General features: G+C 48.5%; 1 protein-coding gene across 1 annotated transcript in view; it reads left to right on the top strand.

The window, feature by feature from the left end:
• Positions 1 to 2,698: 2,698 nt before the first annotated feature.
• Positions 2,699 to 22,782, top strand: part of MAP3K11 (mitogen-activated protein kinase kinase kinase 11) — a 33,864-nt gene continuing 13,780 nt past the window's right edge. Inside the window, exons 1-3 of the mRNA XM_070951288.1 lie at positions 2,699 to 3,789; positions 19,517 to 19,697; positions 20,836 to 20,984. Coding sequence (XP_070807389.1) covers positions 3,075 to 3,789; positions 19,517 to 19,697; positions 20,836 to 20,984 — 1,045 coding nt within the window. The 5' untranslated portion in view covers positions 2,699 to 3,074. The remainder of the gene's footprint in view (positions 3,790 to 19,516; positions 19,698 to 20,835; positions 20,985 to 22,782) is intronic.

Genomic DNA, 22,782 nt, shown 5'->3' with positions numbered 1-22,782 from the left:
GTGTCTAGGTGTTCTGGTGTGCAGTGCTCTATATAGCGTCGTTTTGAGGGTAGGCGTTGAAACAGTTTATGTCCAGGATGCGAGGGGTCTGTAAATATTTTCCCAGCCCTCTTTTTGACTCATGCAGTATACAGGTCCTCAATGGAAGGCAGGTTGGTAGCCATGGTTTTTTCTGCAGTTCTGATTATCCTCTGAAGTCTGTGTCTGTCTTGTTGGGTTGCAGAACCAGAATGATTAGCGAAACAGAATTATGATGGGCAAAGTATCAGTGGGCGACGTCTGATTTCCCACCAGCTTGACCACTACTTGACCAGTGGTAGTTGACGAAGGGACCTAAGGTGGCATCAGTCTACTAAACATCTGGGCAGGGCTGTGGCAGTGGTGGCAGTGCTGAAGCAACCACAAATTCCCCCCCAAATTTCCCTCCCCGAAGAATCATGGATCCCAGATTTTAGATGCCTTGTCTGTGTAAATAAAATCTAGGACTACCTGTATTGATACAATTGATACTACACAGAGTGCAGTGCTGCAGGCTACTTCTGCCGACTGCCGGCTGCCTGCAATTTGGCAGTTCAAATCTCACCAGGCTCAAGGTTGACTCAGCCTTCCGTCCTTCCGAGGTCGGTAAAATGGGGACCCAGACTGTTAGGGGCAAAAGGCTGACTCTGTAAACCGCTTAGAGAGGGCTGAAAAACATTGCGAAGTGGTATATAAGTCTAAGTGCTATTCCTTCCTTCCTTCCTTCCTTCCTTCCTTCCTTCCTTCCTTCCTTCCTTCCTTGCTTCCTTCCTTCCTTGCTTCCTTCCTTGCTTCCTTCCTTCCTTCCTTCCTTCCTTCCTTGCTTCCTTCCTTCCCTCTCTGTGGTTGGAATGCTGTATTGCAGGATGACTCTGCCCACTGCCAGCAATTCGATCCTGTCTGGCTCAAGGTTGACTCAGCCTTCCATCCTTCCGAGGTGGCTAAAATGAGGACACAGATAGTTGGGGGCAAGAGGCTGACTCTGTAAACCGCTCAGAGAGGGCTGTGAAGCACTGCAAAGCGGTATATAAGTGCTATTAACCTTCCTTCCTTCCCTCCCTCCTTCCCACTTCCTTCCTTTCCTTTCCTTCCTTTCTTCCTTCATTCTGTCCGTCCTTCCTTCCCTCCTTTCCTCCCTCCCTCCATCCCAATGGTTAGAATGCAGGGTTGCAGGCTATCTCTGCCCACGGCCAGCAGTTTGATCCTGACCAGCTCAAGGTTGACTTAGCCTTCCGCCCTTCCGAGGTCGGTAAAATGAGGACCCAGATAGTTGGTGGGCAAGAGGCTGACTCTGTAAACCACTTAGAGAGGGCTGCAAAAGCACCGTGAAGCAGTATATAAGTCTAAGTGCTATTGCTATTGCCATCTCTTAATCCTTCCTTCCTCCCCCTCCCCACCTTCCTTCCTCCCTCCCTCCCTCTGCCTCCCTCCCTCCCTTCCATCCATCCATCCATCTCTCAATCCTTCCTCCCCCTCTTTACCTTCTGTCTTTCAAACTCTCCTTCCTTCCTTCCCTCCTTCCTTGTGGTTAGAATGCAGTCTTGTCCGCTGATTCTGCCCACAGTCAGTTCAATCCTGACCAGCTCAAGGATTGACTCAGCCTTCCGTCCTCTTGAAGGTCGGTAAAATGAGGACCCAGATAGTTGGGGGCAAAAGGCTGACTCTGTAAACCACTTAGAGAGGGCTGCAAAGCACTGAAAAGCGGCATATAAGTCTAAGTGCTATTGCTATCAGCCAAAAACCCTTCTTGAACAAAAAAGAGTTAATTCGGACCGGCTCGAAACAAAGATCCATGATGACCCATTCAGACGTTCAAATAGACGCGGGGTTTCCTTATTCGGCTGCAAGCAGCAAACCGCGCAAAATAAAAATAAAATAAAATAAAATAAAAAAGTCTCCCTGGACATCAGACTCTCCAGATTCCTCGATCCTTCCAAGCTCGCCACCCCCTTAAGAAGGGATCCTCCAGGGTGAGGCACTCCATCTCCCATCACCCCCAACTCCAGCTCCCATCACCCAACTCCAGCTCCCATCACCCCCAACTCCAGCTCCCATCACTCCCAACTCCTGCTCCCATCACTCCCAACTCCTGCTCCCATCACTCCCAACTCCTGCTCCCATCACCCCAACTCCTGCTCCCATCACCCCCCAACTCCAGCTCTAATCACTCCGAACTCCAGCTGCCATTACTCCCAACTTCCATCACCCCCAACTCCAGCTCCCATCACCCCAACTCCTGCTCCCATCACCCCTCAACTCCAGCTCTCATCACTCCCAACTCCCATCATCCCCAACTCCAGCTCTCAACACTTCCAACTCCAGCTCCCATCACCCTCAACTCCAGCTCCCATCACTCCCAACTCCTGCTCCCATCATCCCCAACTTCATGGGGAATCGGGGCGGCCCAAAGCTTGGAGGAAAAGCAGCCTCTCACTCGGAGGCGAGGAGCGCTGTGCGCCCCGGAGGCTGGCGCCGCTTCTGCCCCGTCCCAGCAGGGTTGGCAAAGCGGGCGAAGGCGGCGCTGGGCTCGGCTCCAAGCCCGGGGCCAGCCTCGCCTTGTCTTCCCGTCGGAGAAGGGAGCGCCAGCTAGCCGGGGAGACCCGCCTCCAAAGCGGGGCAGTCCCAGCCGGCCAGACCCGCCCTCGCCTTCCCAGCCTCGCTCCGTCCGGCCGCTCGGAGGGAAAGGAAAAGGACCGGGGCAAACGAACCGTCGGGGGACGCTTTGCAAGACCCGGGTTGCCTCCGTTGCCAGCCGGGATCTTGGCGGGAAGGATCCGGGCATCTTTCCCCTCCGCTGGATCGGGATCCTTCGCGGGGAAAGGACGAGGAAGCAACCGAGATCTACCCGGGGCCTCCGCCCGAGCCCACGGAGGAGGAAGAGATCGCGGCGCCCGCGGGCGCCTGAGAAGCCTTGGAGGGGCATGTAGAGCCCGACCGGGTTGCAGACGTGGATGGGCTTTCCCGATGGGAGGGGGTTTGAGCTAGCTCCGGAGCTCTCCCCGTGGTCTCCTTTCCGGGGTCCATGTTCCTAGACCCGATGAGGCCGGGAGGGCACGATGGAGCCACTGAAAAGCATGTTCCGGAAAGCCCCTCTGGTGGGCGGCTGGGGGCCAGGCTCCCGAGTCGGGGGTCCCATCACTTGCGCCAACCCGGTCTGGACGGCGTTGTTTGACTACGAGGCCGCCAGCACGGACGAGCTGACCCTGCGCAAAGGCGACTTGGTGGAAGTCTTGTCCTGGGATTCGGCCATCTCCGGCGACGAAGGCTGGTGGGCCGGGAAGCTGAACGACCGAGTGGGCATCTTCCCTGCGAATTATGTCTCGCCCAAGACGGGGGCGTACGCGGCGCCCGCGGACCCTCCCGAGGCTGACTTTCGGGATCTGACGCTGGAGGAAGTGATCGGGGTGGGGGGCTTCGGGAAGGTCTACCGGGGTAGCTGGAAGGGGCAGTTGGTAGCGGTCAAGGCGGCCCGTCAGGATCCGGACGAGGACATCAGTACTACGGCCGAGCGGGTGCGCCAGGAAGCTCGTCTCTTTGCCATGCTGAAGCACCCCAACATCATCGTCCTGAAGGCCGTCTGCCTGCAGGGGCCCAACCTGTGTTTGGTGATGGAGTACGCGGCCGGAGGACCACTCAGCCGGATGCTGGCCGGACGCCGCATCCCGCCGCACATCCTCATCAACTGGGCAGTCCAGATCGCACAAGGCATGGAGTACCTTCACTCTGGCGCTATCGTGCCCGTCATCCACCGGGATCTGAAATCCAACAACAGTAAGTCTCGGGGAGACATCTGTCTAGATTTGAACCCGGGTCTGGCTACACGGGCCACAGCCGAGCGGGGACGGTGGCTCCAGATTCAGGCTGGCCCTGAATTGTTCCTGCCATTTTTTTTACAGGTAGTCCTCGAGTTACGATCCACATTACTGTTACTAAGCCAGACATTTCTTTTAGTGCATTTTGTCTCATTTTACGGCCTTTCTTGCCACCGTTATTAAGTGAATCGTTGCCGGTGTTTTAAGTTAGCTTCCCCATTGATTTTGCTTGTGAGAAGGTCCCCCGCAAAAAAAAGGATCACATGATTCCAGGACACGGAAACTGTCATAAATACATGCCAGTTGCCAAGCGTGCCAAATTTTAATCATATGACCACAGGGAACGGTCATAAGTGTGAAAATCGTTCATCAATCACTTTTTTCCAGGGCTGCTGTCATTTTGAACAGTTAAGCGTTTTAAAGTCAAGGGCTGTTTTAATTTATTTATTTATCTAGTATTTTATTTTTTAATCTTTCTTTTTGGGTAAAATCCTAGGGTATTGATGGGACACGTCCAAAATGTCAAAACAGCGGCTGGACCAATCAAAGTCCTGTTTTCAAATTGCGCAGAAAAAGCGGCCATTTTGAAGTTTTGGACCCCTCTGTGCACTTTTCTACATCCAGGAAAACTTAAAATAAATTCTAATTTGGGTGCTTCGCATTCTTTTTCTTCCCAGCCACAGTTTTCAGATTTCTCCCTTCTACCTGGGGTTCCCTGAAATTTTGGGGTGTCGTTCAAAAGCTCTCTCTCACACACACCCCATCTTGCTAAACAATTGTTAAAGCGGCATTTTCCCTTTGTTCCAAGTAATTTCTGAGGAAAAATCTGGCATCCGGCAGATTAATTGATTCTTTCAAATTCTAGATCATTACTTCTCAAGTTCCGCCACTTTAAGATGAGGGGAACTTCAGCTCCCAGAATTCCTCAGCCAGCTATGTTTACAGGGGAATTCTGTGAGTTGAAGTCCATTCATTTTAAAGTCTAAGGTTCAGAATCACAGCTCTAGATCAATGTTTCCCAATCTCTGCCAATTTAAGATGGATGGACTTCAACTCCCAGAATTCCTTACCAGCTATGTTTACTGAGGAATTCTGGGAGTTGAAGTCCATTTTTAAAGTTTCTAAGGTCGAGAAACACTGTTTTAGATCAATGTTTCTCAACCTCTGCCAATTTAAGATGGGGGGACTTCAACTCCCAGAATTCCCCAGCCAGCCATGCCTGCTAGGGAATTATGGGAGTTGACCTCCATTCATTTTAAACTCTCAGACTGAGAAACACTGCTCTAGATCAATGTTTCTCAACTTCAGCTGCTTTAAGATGGACGGACCTCAACTCCCAAAATTCCCCAGCCAGTTATGCTTGCTGGGGAATTCTGGGAGTCGAAGTCCATTTTAAAGTCTCTAAGGTTGAGAATCACTGTTCTAGATCGATGTATCTCAACCTCGGCCACTTTAAGAGGAGTGGACTTCAACTCCCAGAATTCTTCTGGCTGGGGAATTCTGGGAATTGAAGTCCAAACACCCCCCCTCCCGTCCCCTCTTAAAGTGGTAGAGTTGAGAAACACAGTTCTCCCCCAGCTCTCCTGGATCTGAGACAAGCATGCCTCTGAGCATACACAGAGTTCTCTCTTTTCCTCACAGTTTCCACTTAACTGGGACGGGCATGGGGCAGGATTTTTTAAACCAGAGGCAGGCATACATGAAGAAAAGACCCCAGGCCAGCCTCTTTGCCCTCCGCCCTCCCATTCCCCCCCCCCCCCGGCATGCCCAGTTTGATCCCCTGTTCCGATCCTGAAGTTTGCCACCAGCTGATGACTGAAACTGACCCGAGTGACCCCCGAGGAGGAAGTGACGGTGATGGCCAGTCTCTCCCCTGGCCTTGCGCTTCCTCTCGTCAGGGCGAGATGCCTGTTTTTCTTTCCATGCAAAACAAAAACTCGACAGATTTCCGCTGGAAACCGGCAGAGAAAACTGGGAGGTTCTTTCTTGCAAATGATTTCCAGCGTGTTGCAAAGTAGTAGAAGGGCTAGTAGTAGAGCTTTTAAAAGCTCAAGTGGGCAGGGGCTCCGTAGGATCTGGGAAAGAAAAATAAAAATAATAATAATAAAAAAAACTTCGCACATGGGCAGAGTTTGTGCGTTGCGATGTTAGAATCTGGGGTCGCAAAGTAGGAATGCAAACACACAGGTAGTAATCGATTTGCAAAAGTCCGCTTAGGGGCCGCTCAAAGTTACGACGACACTGAAAAAGGTGACTTAGGACCGTTTTTCCACACTTACGACCGTTGTAGCTTTCCCCACAGTCAACGTGATTTACATGCGGATGCTTGACACCCGACTCGTATTTATGACGGTCGCAGTGATCCCCCCTGGTGCCACGTGATCTGCTTTTGTGACCTTCTGACAAGCAAAGTCCATGTGGGGTGGGGGAGAGACCTGATTCACTTAACCACCGTGGTACTCATTTGAGAACCGCAGTGATTCACTTAACAACGGTGGCGAGAAACGTTGCAAAATGGGGCAAACTCCCTTAACAAACTTCTCACTTGACAACATAAATTTTGGGCTCAGTTGGGGTCATGAGTCGGAGGTACGGGGGCACTGAAAAAAGTGACTTGTGACTATTTTTCACACTTATGGCCGTTTCCCCTATTGTCACCTGATCAATTGACATGTATTTATGTGTATTTATTGCTGTGTCCCAGAGTTGTATGCTTACCTTTTGCGATCTTTTGACAAGCAAATTCAACGGGAAAAGCCAGATTCATTTAAACAACCGTGTCATTAATTAAACGACGGCAGTGATTCACTTAACAATGGTGGCGAGCAAGGTCGCAAAATGGGAAACAACGTCCCTTAACAACTGCCTTATTTAGCAAACGGAAATTTGGGGTTCCGTTGTGTATGTAAGTCAAAGGACTTCCTTCTCAATAAAATCAGGATTTCTTCAGGCAAAAACCCGTTTCTTGAGCTGCAGAACTTAATTCCCTCAGCTGTAGGGATCAAGGAACTACAGTGGGAAAGAATATTAAGAGGTCATCTAGTCTAACCCGGCTCTCTCGTCAGGCTAGGATTTGCCAGAGCATGTCGGATCAGATAGTAAGATATATATTAGGAGGAAACATGGTACGTAGGTTATGAGTTCTCCATCTCTGGGTTTTGAATCGCCACCTCTCATGAATAAATTTAATGGCTGGCCTTGTACTCTGCGAAGGGGTGGACTAGATGATCTTTGGCATTCTTTCCACGCCGACAACACTATGATCCTAAAAGGTGTCCCAGGTGAATGTTCTCTGGATTTATTGTAACCCGTTTAATTCCGAAGCATGATCTCCCCCACCATAACCCTCCCGATGTGCTGAACTACAGGTCCCATCCTCCACCATCCGAACACATTACAAGTTGCAGATTGGTTTGATGAAGGAGGGTAGCACAACGGTGCTCTGGTTTGTTTTTGGGGTACTAAGTTGTGATGAAATGGTTTTGCCTAAAATTGCACCTTTTTTCTTTAGCTTCCTTGTGACCAATCCTGGCTCAAAAGGGGGATTTGAACCCAGATCCAAAACCTAATAAGAGGCATATCTAAGAGGGAGGAAGGGGAAATGTTGAGTAAAATGTGGAAAGGATCCACTGCAAATTTCCCTTTTCATCAGCCCGCTCACTGGTTTTGCACAAGTCAAGGAATAAATAAATATTTGGGAAAATACAGTTAGTTCTCGACTTACGCCATTCATTTAGGGGCCGTTTGAAGTTACAGTGACACTGAAAAAAGCGACTTATTTTACGACCCTTTTTCACACTTATGACCTTGGCAGCATTCCCATGATCACGTGATCAAAATTCAGCCCCTTGGCAACTGACTCATACTTACGATGGTTGCAGTGTCCTGGGGTCACACAATCCCCTTTTGCAACTTTCTGACGAGCGATGTCAAACGAGGAAGCCCGATTCATTTAACAACCGTGTGACTAACTGAACAAATGCACTGATTCATTTAGCAACTGTGGCAAGAAAGGTCGTAAAATGGAGGCAAAACTCACTTAACAACTGTCCTGCTTAGCAACGTAAATTTTGGGCTCCATTGTGGTCGTAAATCGAGGACTCCCCGTATTTAAAAAACGGCTTGGGGAAAGCTGTTTCCCAGTTTGGAAACAGACTTTGGGGAAAACACCGAAGTTGCTTGATAATTAAATTAATATCCTTTCAGGCTGCAGGGCAACAGGGAGAGAGAATAATTGAGGGAAGGCAGATGTGAGGTTTGTCTCATAGACAAACACGTCTGTACTTCAACCTTCCTCTTTAAGGGATTTTTATTTTATTTTTTTGTTCCTAAAATCCAAAACGGTTTCATTTTTCGACCTTCCGTCCTTGCGCCGTGTGTGTAAAACGGAAATCTCGTGAGCTGGGTTGCTTCAACCAAGCAATCGTGGTGAAGTGTGTTCTCTGAGACACCAAAACTTTCCTGAACTTGTGGAACCTGATTTTTTTTAAAAAACACGGTTTACACAATCTTCATCCTTCCTGTATTAGAAGGATGGAGCACTGGTTTGATTCGGCGTAGGATTCGAACCTGAGGCATTTGTGTAATTGCGAAATGACTCTAGAAACGGTGGCACGCGAAGCCATATCTGTGGGCACGCGAGCATTGCCCTAGCTCAGCTCTAGCACGCATGCACGCACTGGCCAGCTGATTTTTGGCCTTTCCAGGCCCACCGGAAGTCAGGAAAGGGGCCGTTTCCGGCCTCAGGAAGGCCTCTGTGGGGTGGGGAAGGCTGTTTTTGCCCTCCCCAGGTTCCTACTGGGACCACATGCCATTGCGTGCCAAAAGGGAGCATGGGGGGATTGCGTGTGCATACACGGGGGAGGGGCATTGAATTATGGTGTGGGCATGCACACAAACAACCCCCCCGCATTTCCCCCCCCTCCACTTTTGGCACACGATGGCAAAAAGGTTAGCCATCATTGCTCTAGAACAAGCTAGGAAACAGTTGTTTCCTACAATCAAGGTTCTAATATAAACTGGGGTTCAACGGCTTAAACCGCCCCACGCTCCCAACACTTTTGGCACGCGATGGCATGGTAGGCCTGTTTTTTTTGCCCTTCCCAGGCTCCAGAGCCTTTCTAGAAGCCTGGGGAGGGCGAAAACGGCCTTCCCCACCCCCTCGGAGGCCCTCCGGAGGCTGGAAATGGCCCGTTGGCCTGACTTCCGGTGGGTCCGGAAGGCTCAAAAATCAGCTGGCCAGCGCGCACAAGAGTGCCAGAGCTAAGCTAGAGCAACGCTCGCGTGCCCACCGATATGGCTCTGCCTGCCACCTGAGGCATACGTGCCATAGGTTCACCATCACAGGCTTAAACCTTGATCTTCTAACGGTTCTGGAGCATGACAGGTGAATAATAATATCCGGTTTCCCCGAAAATAGGATCCAACCGGAAAATAAGCCCTAGCATGATTTTTTTCAGGATGATCGTAATATAAGCCCTACTACCCCAAAAATAAACCCCAGTTAAATTCATCAGCCAGAGAGACGCAATTAGTACCGTATTTTCCCCCAAAATAAAACCTAACCAGAAAATAAGCCCTTAATGCAACTTTTGGAACAAAAAATAACATAAGACGCGGTCTTATTTTCGGGGAAACACGGTCATAACACATGGTACTTCTGAGCATGTGCAGAGTGCACTTCCTTCACTCTTGTGTTATTACAAATAGTCCTCGACTTACAACAGTGACCATTCAAAGTTACGACGGCACTGGAAAAAAATGACTTGGGACCATTTTTCACACGTATGACGGTTGTAGCATCCCCGGGGCCATATGATCAAAATTCAGATGCTTGGCAACTGACTCATATTTATGACCGTCGCAGTCATGGGATCCCCTTTGGCGACCTACCGGCAAGCAAAGTCAACGGGGAAGCCAGGTTCACTTAACAAACCGTGTTACTAACTGAACAACTGCAGTGAATCGCATAACGACGGTTGGCAAGAAAGTCCTTAAAATGGGGGCAGAAGTTACTTCATAAACGTCTCACTTAACAACAGAAATGTTGGGCTCAGTTGTGGTCATACGTCGAGAACTACCTGTATTCCCATGTCAAGAAGCACCTTGCTTTACGACCACAGTGGGTACCAGAACTTTCCATTGCTAAGCAAGGCGGCTCTTAAGTGAGTTGCACCCGATATTATAACTTTTTACCCATGGTTGTTAAGTGAATCACTCAGTCGTTAAGCGAATCCGGCTACCCCCATTAAGCCTGCTTGTTGGAAGTTTCCAAATGGTAATCAGATGAGCCCAGGGATGCTGCAACCAACATCATAAATACACACTGCTCGCAAAGCACCCAAATTTTCATTACGTGACCATGGGGGAAAGTGGTCATAACTCTGAGAACCGGTTGTAAGTCACTGTTCCGGTGCCAGAGTAACTTTGAACAGTCGCGAAACGAAATCATTGTAAATCGAGGAATATCTTATAGCAAAGTAGCAAGCCACTATTTTCGGAAGGTTAGAGACAGCTATAAATTCCGGTTGTAAACGATCACAATTTTTTTCCCCCTCCACTTCCGATCCGGCAGGTTTTAAAAGGATGGTAGAAAAACCTGCCGGACCTGTTTATCAGTAAGGAAAAAATGGCAAAGGGAAAAGGTTGCTTTCAGACAATTGGCAGTCATCCGGTTAGGAAAGTCTGAATTTAAATTTAAATTTAACAGATTAACAGAGTTGGAAGGGACCTTATAAGTCCGTGATGGTGAACCTATGGCATGCGTGCCACAGGTGGCACGTGGAGCCACATCAGTGGGCACGCGAGCGTTGCCCTAGCTCAGCTCTGGCACGCATGCACACGCCGGCCAGCTGATTTTTGGGCCTTCTGGGCCCACTGGAAGTCAGGCAAACGGGCCATTTCCAGCCTCTGGAGGGCCTCCAGGGTGGGTGGGGAAGGCTGTTTTCACCCTCCCCAGGCTTCTAGAAAGGCTCTGGAGCCTGGGGAGAACAAAAAACGAGCCTTTTGGTCCCACCGGAAATCAGCAAACGGGCCGTTTCTGGCCTCCAGGTGGTGGTGAAAGCTGTTTCGCCCTCCCCAGGCTTCTAGAAAGGCTCTGGAGCCTGGGGAGGGCAAAAACAGGCCTACCAGGCTCACCATGCCATCACGTGCCAAAAGCGTGGGGAGCGTCATACGTACATGTGCGAGGGGGGGAGCACTGAATTATGGGTGTGGGCACGCACACGCGAAACACCCTGCACTCCCCCCACTTTTGGCAACGGCAAAAAGATTAGCCATCACTGTTATAGGTCATCTAGTCCAATTCCCCGCTCCCCGCCTAAGCAGGAGACCCTACCCCATTTCTGACAAATGGCAGTCCAATCTCTTCTTGAAAGCCTCCAGGGATGAAGCTCCCACAACTTCCGAAGGCAACTTCTCTTCCATCGGTTGATTGTTCTCACTTTATATATTTATAAAAATTTACAGCCGACGGATTTATCTATTACAGGCGTTCCGCAATTTTCTGTCCCCCGCCGAGCCCCAAATTTATGTTGTTAAGTGAGACTGCAGTTGTTAAGTTAGTAACACAATTGTTAACTGAATTTGGCTTCCCCATGGACTTGGCTTGTTGGAAGGGACGCGGCCACCGTCATAAATATGAGTCAGTGGCCATTGCATCTGAATTTTCGATCAGCTGACAGTGGGGATGCTGCGGCTGTCGTAAAGTGTGAAAAATGATCATAAGGATATAGGATATAGGATCATAAACCTGTACCATTTCAGACAAATGGTTGTCCAATCTCTTCTTAAAAACTGCCAGCCTACAACTTCTGGTGGCAAGTTGTTCCACTGGTCAATTGTACTCACTGTCAGGAAATTTCTTCTCAATTCCAGGTTGCTTCTCTCCTTGATCAGTTTCCATCCGTTGCTTCTTGTCCTGTCTTCGGGTGCTTTGGAGAATAGCTTGATTCCTTCTTCTTTGGGGCAGCCCCTGAGATATTGAAAGATGCTATCATGTCTCCCCTAGTCCTTCTTTTCACTAGACTAGCTATACCCAACTCCTTCGTATGTTTTAGCCTCCAGTCCCCTAATCCTCTTCGTTGCTCTTCTCTGCACTCTTTCCAGAGTCTCAACATCTTTTTTTTTTAATATCGTGGCGACCAAAACTGGATGCCATATTCCAAGCGTGACATTATAAAGCAGTATTAATACCATTTCTTGGGCTCCGTGTAGGAATTTGCAGGAGGGTAATGCTTAGATGATCCTGAGTAGGGTTTTTCCTGCTCGGGCCGGCGGGGTTGGACTAGATGACCTACAAGGTCCCTTCCAACTCTGACAATCCTGTATTCCCTCATTAATCTTATACTGGGATAAAATCCAAAGTCACTTTGCAGGGCCAGAGTATAATTTCTAGATTTGGGTTTGCTGACCTCAAATTCACACTGGGGCATTTACTCCCCCCCCCCCACTCAAACGCCATTCACCTACCCCCCCTCCTTGGCTGCTGCTCCTGCTTTTCAGGAGTTGGCAAGCACAGGAAATTGTGAATTTGAGGAGGGGAGGTTGGTTTGTGCAGCAGCACAGTAGCTGCATCCTCTCCCTTCCCCCCCTCCCTCCTTTCCGCTTTCTCATCTCGCCACGGGAATCCAGCTTCACCAGTCGCTTCCTTCCTTATTGCTGGTTTCGCGCAGACCGGTTGCGACACGAAGCCAGCATTCTTTGCCTTCCAGCAAACCGAGAAGGGGGTGGGGGGGGCTGTCCTTTCTAGACGGGGCACGCATTTACCGGAAATGTTGTGATGGCTTTCGGGGAGAAAAACCAGAATGGGCGGTGGAGAGGGAGAGACAAATTCATGAGGTCTAGCAGCTTTCCGTTTTTTAAATTTGTTTGTGGAATTGTGGCGTGCAGCCCATCTCGCCGATAAGGCGATTTTCGATCTTTCTTTTTTTTGCCTTAAAAATATTCCTCCTTGACCGGGCAGCAAATTCAAGGCGAGACGGATGGCATGTAACTCTACTCCATAAAATAAAATTGAAAAATAAAGATTCCCACTCCGGCTGTCTTCATCTCACACACTTTCCCCCTTGCTGAAATCTCCTTCTAACAGGAACAGGAATTTTGTACAGTTAACCCTAGACTTACGACCGGAGAAGATTCCTGCGAGTCCCTTGGACTGCAAGGCCATCCAACCGGTCAGTCCTAGAGGAGATCAACCCTGACTGCTCTCTAGAAGGACAGATCCTGAAGAGGAAACTCAAATCCTTTGGCCACCTAAGGAGAAGGAAGGAAGGACTCCCTGGAGAAGAGCCCAATGCTGGGAACGATGGAGGGCAAAAGGAGAAGAAGGGGACGGCAGAGAACGAGGTGGCTGGATGGAGTCACGGAAGCAGTCAGCGTGAGCTTAAATGGACTCCGGAGGATGGCAGAGGACAGGGAGGCCTGGAGGAATGTGGTCCATGGGGTTGCGATGGATTGGAAACGACTTCGCAACTAACAACAACAAGTCTAGTGAAAAGAAGGAGTAGGGGTAACATGATAGCAGTCTTCCGATATTTGAGGGGCTCCCACAAAGAAGAGGGGGTCAAATTATTCTCCAAAGCATCTGAAAGCAGGACAAGAAACAACAGATGGAAACTCATGAAGGAGAGAAGCAACCTGGAATTGAGGAGAAACTTCCTAACGGTGAGGACAATTAACCAGTGGAACAGCTTGCCACCAGAAGTTCTGTGTGCTTCATCCCTGGGAGTTTCTAAGAAGAGATTGGACAACATTTGTCTGAAATGTTGCATCTCCCAGTTGGAAGATTTGGGGAATGAGCTCTGGTGCTCTTCTCTGTGAATGCTCCAACACAGGATGTTTTTAAGAAGATGTTGGGTAACCATTTGTCTGAAGTGGAGTAGGGTTTCCTGCCTAAGCAGGGGGTTGGACTAGAAGACCTCCAAGGCCCCTTCCAACTCAGTTATTCTATTCTATTCCTTTCGAGCTATTCTCCAAAGCACCCGAGGGCAGGACGAGAAGCAATGGGTGGAAACTAATCAAGGAGAGAAGCAACTTAGAACTGAGGAGAAATTTCCTGACACTGAGAACAATTAACCAGTGGAACAACTTGCCTCCAGAAGTTGTGAATGCTCCACGTTTTTTAAGAAGATGTTGGATAACCATTTGCCTGAAGTGGTGTAGGGTTTCCTGCCTAAGCAGGGGGTTGGACTAGAAGACCTCCAAGGTCCCTTCCAACTAAATTCTAATTCTATTCTGCAGTTTGAGGGCAAAAGAAGAAAGGGACGGCAGAGAAGGAGGTGGCTGGATGGAGTCACCAAAGCAGTCGGCGTGAGCTTAAAGCCGTCCAGAGTCCCTTGGGAGTTGGGCGGCATAGAAATTCGATAAATTAAATTAAATTAAATTAAAGGGACTCCGGAGGATGGTAGAGGACAGGAAGGCCTGGAGGAACGTGGTCCATGGGGTCGCGATGGTTTGGCGCAACTAGCAACAACAAAAGTTGAAAGTTTGCTAGCGTTTGTGATGTCCTTTTTCTCAAGGCCTTTTCGTGGCTCGGGAACATTTTTTCAGAGGGAAGAACAAACAGCGCGGCTCAGCAACCTCTGGAAACAATGCCCTGCTTACATGGGAGGGGGGTTTATTGTGGGGTGGGGGAATCTCTTGGCTTCCTCCAACTTGCTTCCTGCCAGGTTTTTTTTTCTTCTCCCCGCTGGCTTCCTCCATCCGGGGAAGGGAAAATTCGAAGAGCAGCTGGGGAAAAGGTGCACGGAGAACCCCGTGGCCAGCCGGCCGAGATTCCAACCTCTCCATTGCTCGGCAGAACAATAGGCCGATTCTCCGGCCGTTCTCAGACACAATGGAGCGTCCAGTGCGGTCAGCCTCCCCCATGAAATGTCTGCCTTGCCTACGGATGGTGGGAACGGAGCCCAGCCAACCTCTGGGTTCCCTTGCTGGGATTTCGACCGAGGGCATATAAGGGGCGTTTTGCTATCAGGGAGATTTGTGGGGAGTGTCGAAATGAAGAGCGGCAGGGCCTCTGACCACGTGCAGAAGGCCTGTGCTTGCAACTTGCTTCCCCGACTGGAGTTCAAAAGCGAGGTTGTTAAGAGTGGCAGGGCCTCTGAACGTGTGCAGAGGGCCTGTGCTTGCAACCTGCTTCCCCGATCGGCGTTCCAAAGGGAGGTTGTTAAGAATGGCAGGGCCTCTGACCGTGTGCAGAGGGCCTGTGCTTGCAACCTGCTTCCCCGACCCGCGTTTCAAAGGGAGGTTGTTAAGAGTGGCAGGGTCTCTGACCATGTGCAGAGGGCCTGTGCTTGCAACTTGCTTCCCCGACCGGCATTCCAAAGTGAAGTTATTGTTCTCTGTTTACGGAGTTCATTTAGCAACTGTGTCAAACTCACAACGGCGCTGGAAAAAAAAGTGACTTTCAACCGTTTTTCCATGCTTAACGACCTTGGCAAGCAATTCCCACGATCAGAATTCAGATGCTGGGCAATGGACTCGTATTTATGACGGTTGCCATGTGAACAATTGCAGGGATTCACTTAACAACATGGGACGAGGAAGGTCGTAAAATAAGGCAAACCTCCGTGAACGAATGACTCGGTTAGCAACATAAATTTATGGGCTCCCCTGTGGTCATAAGTCGAGGACTGAGTGGCCACTGTCAGACCCAGAAAGAAATGGGTGTTTATTTGTTTATCTCTTTGGCTGTTTCATAAAATATATTCATAAAAACATATTTTATGAATGACAGGCTAACAATTTAGAATATTCTAAATATTCTATTCTATTCTATTCTATTCTAGAGTAGAGTAGAGTAGAGTAGAGTAGAGTAGAGTAGAAAATAAATAGGAATGGAATGGAATGGAATAGAATGGAATGGAATGGAAAGAAGGAAAGGAAAGAGGAAAGGAAAAAGGAAAGGAAAGAATTCAGAATGGAATGATAATAGAATAGAATAGAATAGAATAGAATAGAATAGAATAGAATAGAATAGAATAGAATAGAAATAGGAATGGAAAGAAGGAAAGGAAAGGGAAAGGAAAGGAAAGGAAAGGAAAGGGAAAGGAAAGGAAAGGAAAGGAAAGGAAAGGAAAGGAAAGGAAAGGAAAGGAAAGGAAAGGAAAGGAAAGGAAAGGAAAGGAAAGGAAAGGAAAGGAAAGGAATGGAAAGAATCCAGAATGGAATGGAATGGAATGGAAAGGAATGGAATGGAATGGAATAGAATAGAATAGAATAGAATAGAATAGAATAGAATAGAATAGAATAGAATAGAATAGAATAGAATAGAATAACAGAGTTGGAAGGGACCTTAGAGGTCTTCTAGTCCAACCCCCTGCTTAGGCAGGAAACCCTACACCACTTCAGACAAATGGTTATCCAACATCTTCTTAAAAATTTCCAGACTTGGACCATTCACAACTTCTAGAGGCAAGTTGTTCCACTGATTAATTGTAGTTTGTAGAATTTATCAGTAGATTTAGTCGTTTAACAGTTTGAAATTCTTTTGGCCTGTTTCGTAAGGGTGGGAAACAAACATTGCTGTAATAATTATACTAATTAGCATTCAACTAGGATTGACGTAAGGTGTATAGATGTGTTAGAATTCGCTTAATACTTTTTTTTGGGGGGGGGGGTTAATGTCTTTCTTGTTGTTGTTGTTTAAATATTTTGGTGCTTTGTATTTTAACCTTGTTTGAATAAAGTGACATTTTCTGAGAAGCACTGCAGAGATTTAGCTTCAGTATATAGGGCAGTGATGGCTAACCTTTTTGCTGTCGCGTGCCAAAAGAGCCTGTAGTACAGTGGACTAAAGCACTGTTATTAACACCAGCTGTCTGCAATTACTGCAAGTTCAAATCTCACCAGGATCAAGGTTGACTCAGCCTTCCGTCCTTTCTAAGGTAGGTAAATTGAGGACCCAGTTTGTGGGGGCAATAAGCTGACTTTGTATAAATATACAAAAGTATGAAGGCTATTGCTTAACGCATTGTAAGCCGCCCTGAGTCTCCGGAGAAGAGCAACATAGAAATTAAAGCCAAAAAAAAAAAAAAGCAGGGGGAGCATACCCACACCCATAATTCAATGCCCCCCGCGCATGCACACATGAACCCCTCCGCACTACCCCTGCTTTTGTCACGCGATGGGCCCAGTAGGCCCAATTTCACCCTCTCCAAACTCCAGAGGCTTTCTTGGGGCCTGGAGAGGGCGAAAACAGCCTTCCCCCCCACCCACCCCAGAGCTCCTCTGGAAGTCGGAAACGGCCCATTTCCTGACTTCCGGTGGGCTCAGAAGGCCCAAAAACCAGCTGGCATGGGCGTTGGACTTCAGCTAGGGCAACGCTCGTGTGCCCACAGTTATGGCCCCGCGTGCCACCTGTGGCACGTGTGCCAGAGGTTCGCCGTCACGGATATAGGGTTTCCTGCCTGAGCAGGGGGTTGGACTAGAAGACCTCTAAGGTCCCTTCCGTCTCTGTTCTTCTGACTCCTATTCTGTATTCAGCTGTAATGACGCCAATGTTAAGTCGGAGCTTGGGACGGCTCCTGCCCTCTGGTGTGCCAAGAATGCGAAGGAAGCTTGGCATGGTGACTAAACTAGCCAACATAAGAAACCTTTCCGGCTGCGAGGAATCGCTATCGAGGCTGACTTCTCGGGGAATTGATTGCAATTGAGCAAAGCCGGGCCAAAATGGAAGAAAAAACAAGGAGAAATCAGGGCTGGGCTGGAGCCATGTTTGAAAGGGAGGAAGAAAAAACACCAAGGTTGAATTCACACAACCGTGTGGAAAAAGATACGAGGGCTGCTTTCCTATGAGCTGTGGCGCTCGGTTGGGTTTGAACCTGGGTTATTATTTCACAAACTTTAGCTAGCTTGTTTTCCTAGACAGGGAAATCCTCGACTTGCAACAGTTCATTTAGTGACCGTTTAAAGTTACAATGGGGTTGAAAAAAGAGACAATGATGACTGTTGTAGCATTTCCCCCGTGGTCAGGGGTGGCCCACCCCTGAGGGTTCGGGAGAACCTCTAGGTAAGATTCTGTGCAGTTCGGAGAACCCTCAAATCCCACTCGTGGCTGGCTCCACCCACCCCGCCCTTCCCCTCCCAGGAGTCCCCACGTGGCCCATTTCGGATGCAGGGTGTGCACGGAGGCTCGGGGAGGGCAAAAAATGGGCCTACTGGAAATCGGCCTCCAGAGGGCCTCCGGAGCCTGGGGAGGCTGTTTTCGCCCTCCCGGAGGCTCAAGAAAAGCCTCCAGAGCCTGGGAAGGGCAAAAACATCCCTCCCATGCCATGGTGCAGGAGGCCGACTAGTCCACGCTCACTATGGCCACGCTCACCCAGCAACCGGGCAGAGAACCCCTTGCTAAAATTTTTGAAGCCCACCCCTGCCCGTGGTCCTGTGATCAAAATTCAAGTGTTTGTGAACTGACTCATATTTACGACGGTCGCAGTGTCCCACAGTCACCTTCTGACAAGCAAAGACAATGGGGGAAGCCAGATTCACTTAACAACCTTGTTTCTAATTTAGCAACTTCAGCGATTCACTTAACAACTGTGGCAAGGAAAGTTCGTAAAATGGAGCAACACTCCCTTAACATATGTCTCCCTTAATTTAAAAAAAAAAAAATTGGGGCTCAATTGTGGTAGAAAATTCAGTTAACAACAGAAATAACAACCATTCGTTTAGTGACCCTTCGGGGTTACAACAACAGCGCTGAAAAAATAACCGATGACCGTTTTTTACACTTATGACCGTTGCAGTCTCCCCATGGGCCATGGTCAAAATTCAAACACTTGGCAACTGATTCACATTTATGACGTTTGCAGTGTCCCCGGAGAGGGGGGTTATGTAATCCACCTTTGGCGATCCTTTTCACCTGCAAAATCAATGGGATTCACTTAACAACCGTGTGACTAAGTTAACAACTGCAGTGGTTGGCTTAACAACTGTGGCAAGAAAGGTCGTAAAATGGGGCAGAATCATTTAACCAATGTCTCACTTAGTAACAGAAATGTTGGACTCAATTGTGGTCGTTAAATTGAGGAATGCCTGTATTTTTAATAATGTCATATTGACATAATGCCAATAATGTCAGTTTGCTTAAAGGTAAAGGTTCCCCTCACACATATGTGCTAGATGTTCCCGACTCTAGGAGGCGGTGCTCCTCTCTGTTTCAAAGCCGAAGAGCCAGCGCTGTCCGAAGACGTCTCCGTGGTCATATGGCTGGCATGACTCAAGGCCAAAGGCGCACGGAACGCTGTTTCCTTCCCACCAAAGGTGGTCCCTATTTTTCTACTTGCATTTTTTTTGACCTGCTTTCAAACTGCTAGGTTGGCAGAAGCTGGGACAAGTCACGGGAGCTCACCCCGTTACGCAGCACTAGGGATTCAAACTGCCAACCTTTCGATCGACAAGGTCAGCGTCTTAACCACTGAGCCACCGTGTCCCAGTTCACTTACCATGTCACTAATTTAAGAAGTGCACCGATACGCTTAACGAATGTGGCAAGAAAGATTGCAAAATGGGGGCCAAACTCACTTCACGAATATCTCGCTTATCAACAGAAGTGTGAGGCTCGATTTGTGGTCATATGTCGAGAACTAACTACACAGAGAAGAGTTTCCAGAACCGGTTGTTAACAACAAACACAGCTTGCCTATTTCTGGGGGTTTATCTGAAAGCGTTCTCTTTCTTTCCTTCCGCAGTTTTGTTGAGCGAATATGTGGACGACGGCGAGGTCAGCGGGAAAACCTTAAAGATCACCGATTTCGGTCTGGCCAGGGAATGGCACAAAACGACTAAAATGAGCGCAGCCGGGACTTACGCCTGGATGGCACCGGAGGTCATCAAAAACTCCACTTTTTCCCGGGGTAGCGACGTCTGGAGGTAAGTTGGAGAGATAAAAAGGAAGTTTCTACGGATGGACGAAGGACAGGGGTTCAAATCCATTTTGGCCACAGAGCCCTTTGACCAGCGGTGGGTTTCAGGTTATGTTACTACCGGTTCACCGCGGGCGTGCATGCTCGCTTCTTGGGTGCGTGCGCCCGGTTCACTCGTGCGCCTGCCTTCCGTGCATGAGCTTTCTTAGCACATGCGCCCAGCTATAAAAACGTGCCTTAAATAGGATAGCCGGTTCGGGCAAACCGGTCTGAACCAGTTGAATACGAAGTCTGCCTTTGACATTGCGGTGAAACTGATGGACGACTTGCCAGAAAGAAAACGAGTTATTTAAATGCGTGAATAGCAATAGCTCTTCTTAGACTTATACAGGTAGTCCTCGACTTACGACAAGTTTGTTTAGTGACCGTCCGAAATCACAACGGCACTGAAAAATTTGACTCCTGACCGCTTTTTCACAGTTATGACTTTTGCAGCATCCCCACGATCAGGTGATCAGCGTTCAGGCGCTGCTTCGTATTTATGACCGTTGCTGTGTCCTGAGGTCATGTCATTCCCTTTTGCGACCTGACAAAGCAAAGTCCACGGGGAAGCCGGATTCACTCAACAACCGTGTGACTAATTTATCAACCGCACCGATTCAACTTAACAACGGTGGCCAGAAATGCCGTAAAGCTCGCTTAAGAAATGTCTCACTTAGCAACAGAAACGTTCCACTCAATTGTAGTCGTAAGTCGAGGACTACCTGTATACCGCTTCATAGTGCTCTGTAGCCTTCTCTGAGGGGTTTGCAGAGTCAGCCTCTTGTCCCCCAACAATCTGGGTCCTCATTTTACCGACCTCAGAAGGACGGAAGGCTGAGTCAACCTTCAGCCCATCGGGTAAACTACTAATGGGGGTTAGTCCTCAACTTATAACCTTCCATTAAATGATCTTTTGAAGTTTTGCCCCATCATCGCTTGAGGCTTTTAAGAAGAGACCGAACAGCCACTTACCTGAAACTGGACAGGGTCTCCTTCTCGAGCAAGGGGCTGGGCTAGAAGACCTCCAAGGTCCCAACCAAATAAATGGTTGTAAGTTTGAGAACTGCCTGTAATCTTTTCCTTGTTCCTTCTTCTTCTTCCAGTTATGGGGTGCTCCTGTGGGAACTCCTCACCGGCGAAGTTCCATACCGGGGAATTGACGGGCTGGCTGTGGCTTATGGGGTTGCCGTCAACAAACTCACCCTCCCCATACCATCCACGTGCCCGGAACCCTTTGCACGCTTAATGACGGGTAAGAAAAAAAATATCTCGAAGGCCGTATGGGGGATTTTGAGCACCGCCCGGCTCCATTGGAACAAAAAGTCCCTTTTAAAATGTTTCTCTTCTCTTCTGTTTAACCCAGTTTAAATCTAGGCTTTCAGCAGTGTTCCCAGTACAGATAAGTCCTCGAATTACGACCGTTCATTTAGTGACAGCTCAAAGTTACGACGGCACTGAAAAATGTGGCCGTTTTTGAATAGTTACAACCTTTGCAGCTTCCCCATGATCATGCGATCAAAATTCAGATGCTTGACAACCGACTCATATTTATGACAGTTAGAGTGTGTCCCGGGATCATGTGATCCCCTTTTGCGACCTTCTGATGAGCAAAGTCAATGGGGAAGCCAGGTTCACTTAACAACCCGTGTTACTAACGTATCAACTTAGTTTCTTAGGGCTCAGCTGTCTCTTATTCTGACTGTCCCTCTCTTTGCTCTCTTTGTTTCCCAAACTCTTTCCCATGTGCCTGACACCCTCTGAACTCTTTCCATAGATCTAGATTCTCTCCCCCCCCCCCCCACTTTACAGCCTGAGAAACTAGGGAGGGTCCAATCTGAGCCTCTTTTTACATCCATTATGCAGCTGAGGGCTATGCTGTCTCTTATCTGCCCATTCCCTTGGCAGCATCTCTTTGCCCCGTCTCCCAAGGTCTTCCCCACATACCATTATAGCCATCTCCTTTACAGCTTGAGAAACTAGGGAGGGTCCCTTCTGAGCCTCTTGCCCTGCCTGTTACACAGCTGGGGGTTAGGCTGCTTCTTATCTGACCGTTCCTCTGCTCTTCTCCACATATCCTTGCACAACCTGACACGCTCTGAACTCTTTTCATAGATCTAGATTATTCCCCACCCCTTCTTTACAGCCTGAGAAACTAGGGAGCGTCCCTTCTGAGCCTCTTTTCCTGTCTATTACACAGCTGAGAGCTATATTCCCTTATTTGACCATTACTGGGCAGATCTCTTCACTCTCTTCACTCCATCTCCCAAGGTCTTCCCACATACCATTAGAAAATGCTTGCTTAATCTGTCCGTAGATCTATATCCCCCACCCCACCCCTTTACAGTCTGAGAAACTAGGGATAGTCCCTCCTGAAACTCTTTCTCCATCCATTATGCAGTTAAGGATATGGTGCCTCTAATCTGACCGTTCCTAAGCAGTGTTTCTTTGCTGTCTCCCAAGCTCTTTTACAGATACCTGCAGTCTGAACTTTTTCTATAGATATAGATTCTTTCCCCCCCCCCAAACACCCTTACAATCTGAGAAAATAGGGAGGGTCCTTTCTGAGCTTCTTTATCCATCCATTATGCAGCTGAAGGCTATGCTGTCTCTTATCTGACCATTCCTTGGCAATATCTCTTTGCTCCATCTCCCAAGGTGTTCCCCTTTGCACAACCTGACAAGGTTGAACTCTTTCCATAGGTCTAGATTCTTCCCTTCCCCTCCTTTACAGCCTGAGAAACTAGGGAGGGTCCCTTCTGAGCCTCTTTTCCTGTTTGTTACACAGCTGAGAGCTATATTCCCTTATCTGACCGTTACTGGGCACATCTCTTCACTCCGTCTCCCAAGGTCTTCCCACATACCATGACACAAACTTGCTCAGATTCTGACCATAGATCTATATTCTCACCCCCCTCCCCCATTTTACATCCTGAGAAATTAGGGAGAGTCCCTTCTGAGCTCCTTTCTCCATCCAGTATGCAGTTAAGGGCTACGCTGTCTTTTATCTGACTGTTCCCTTAATAGCATCTCTTTGCTCCGTCTCCCAAGGT

This window comes from Pituophis catenifer, unplaced genomic scaffold (assembly GCF_029215685.1).
Source record: "Pituophis catenifer annectens isolate HBS135680 unplaced genomic scaffold, rPitCat1.0.hap2 SCAF_10, whole genome shotgun sequence".
Taxonomy (NCBI): Eukaryota; Metazoa; Chordata; class Lepidosauria; order Squamata; family Colubridae; genus Pituophis; species Pituophis catenifer.
This window is presented reverse-complemented; position numbering and strand designations above follow the sequence as displayed.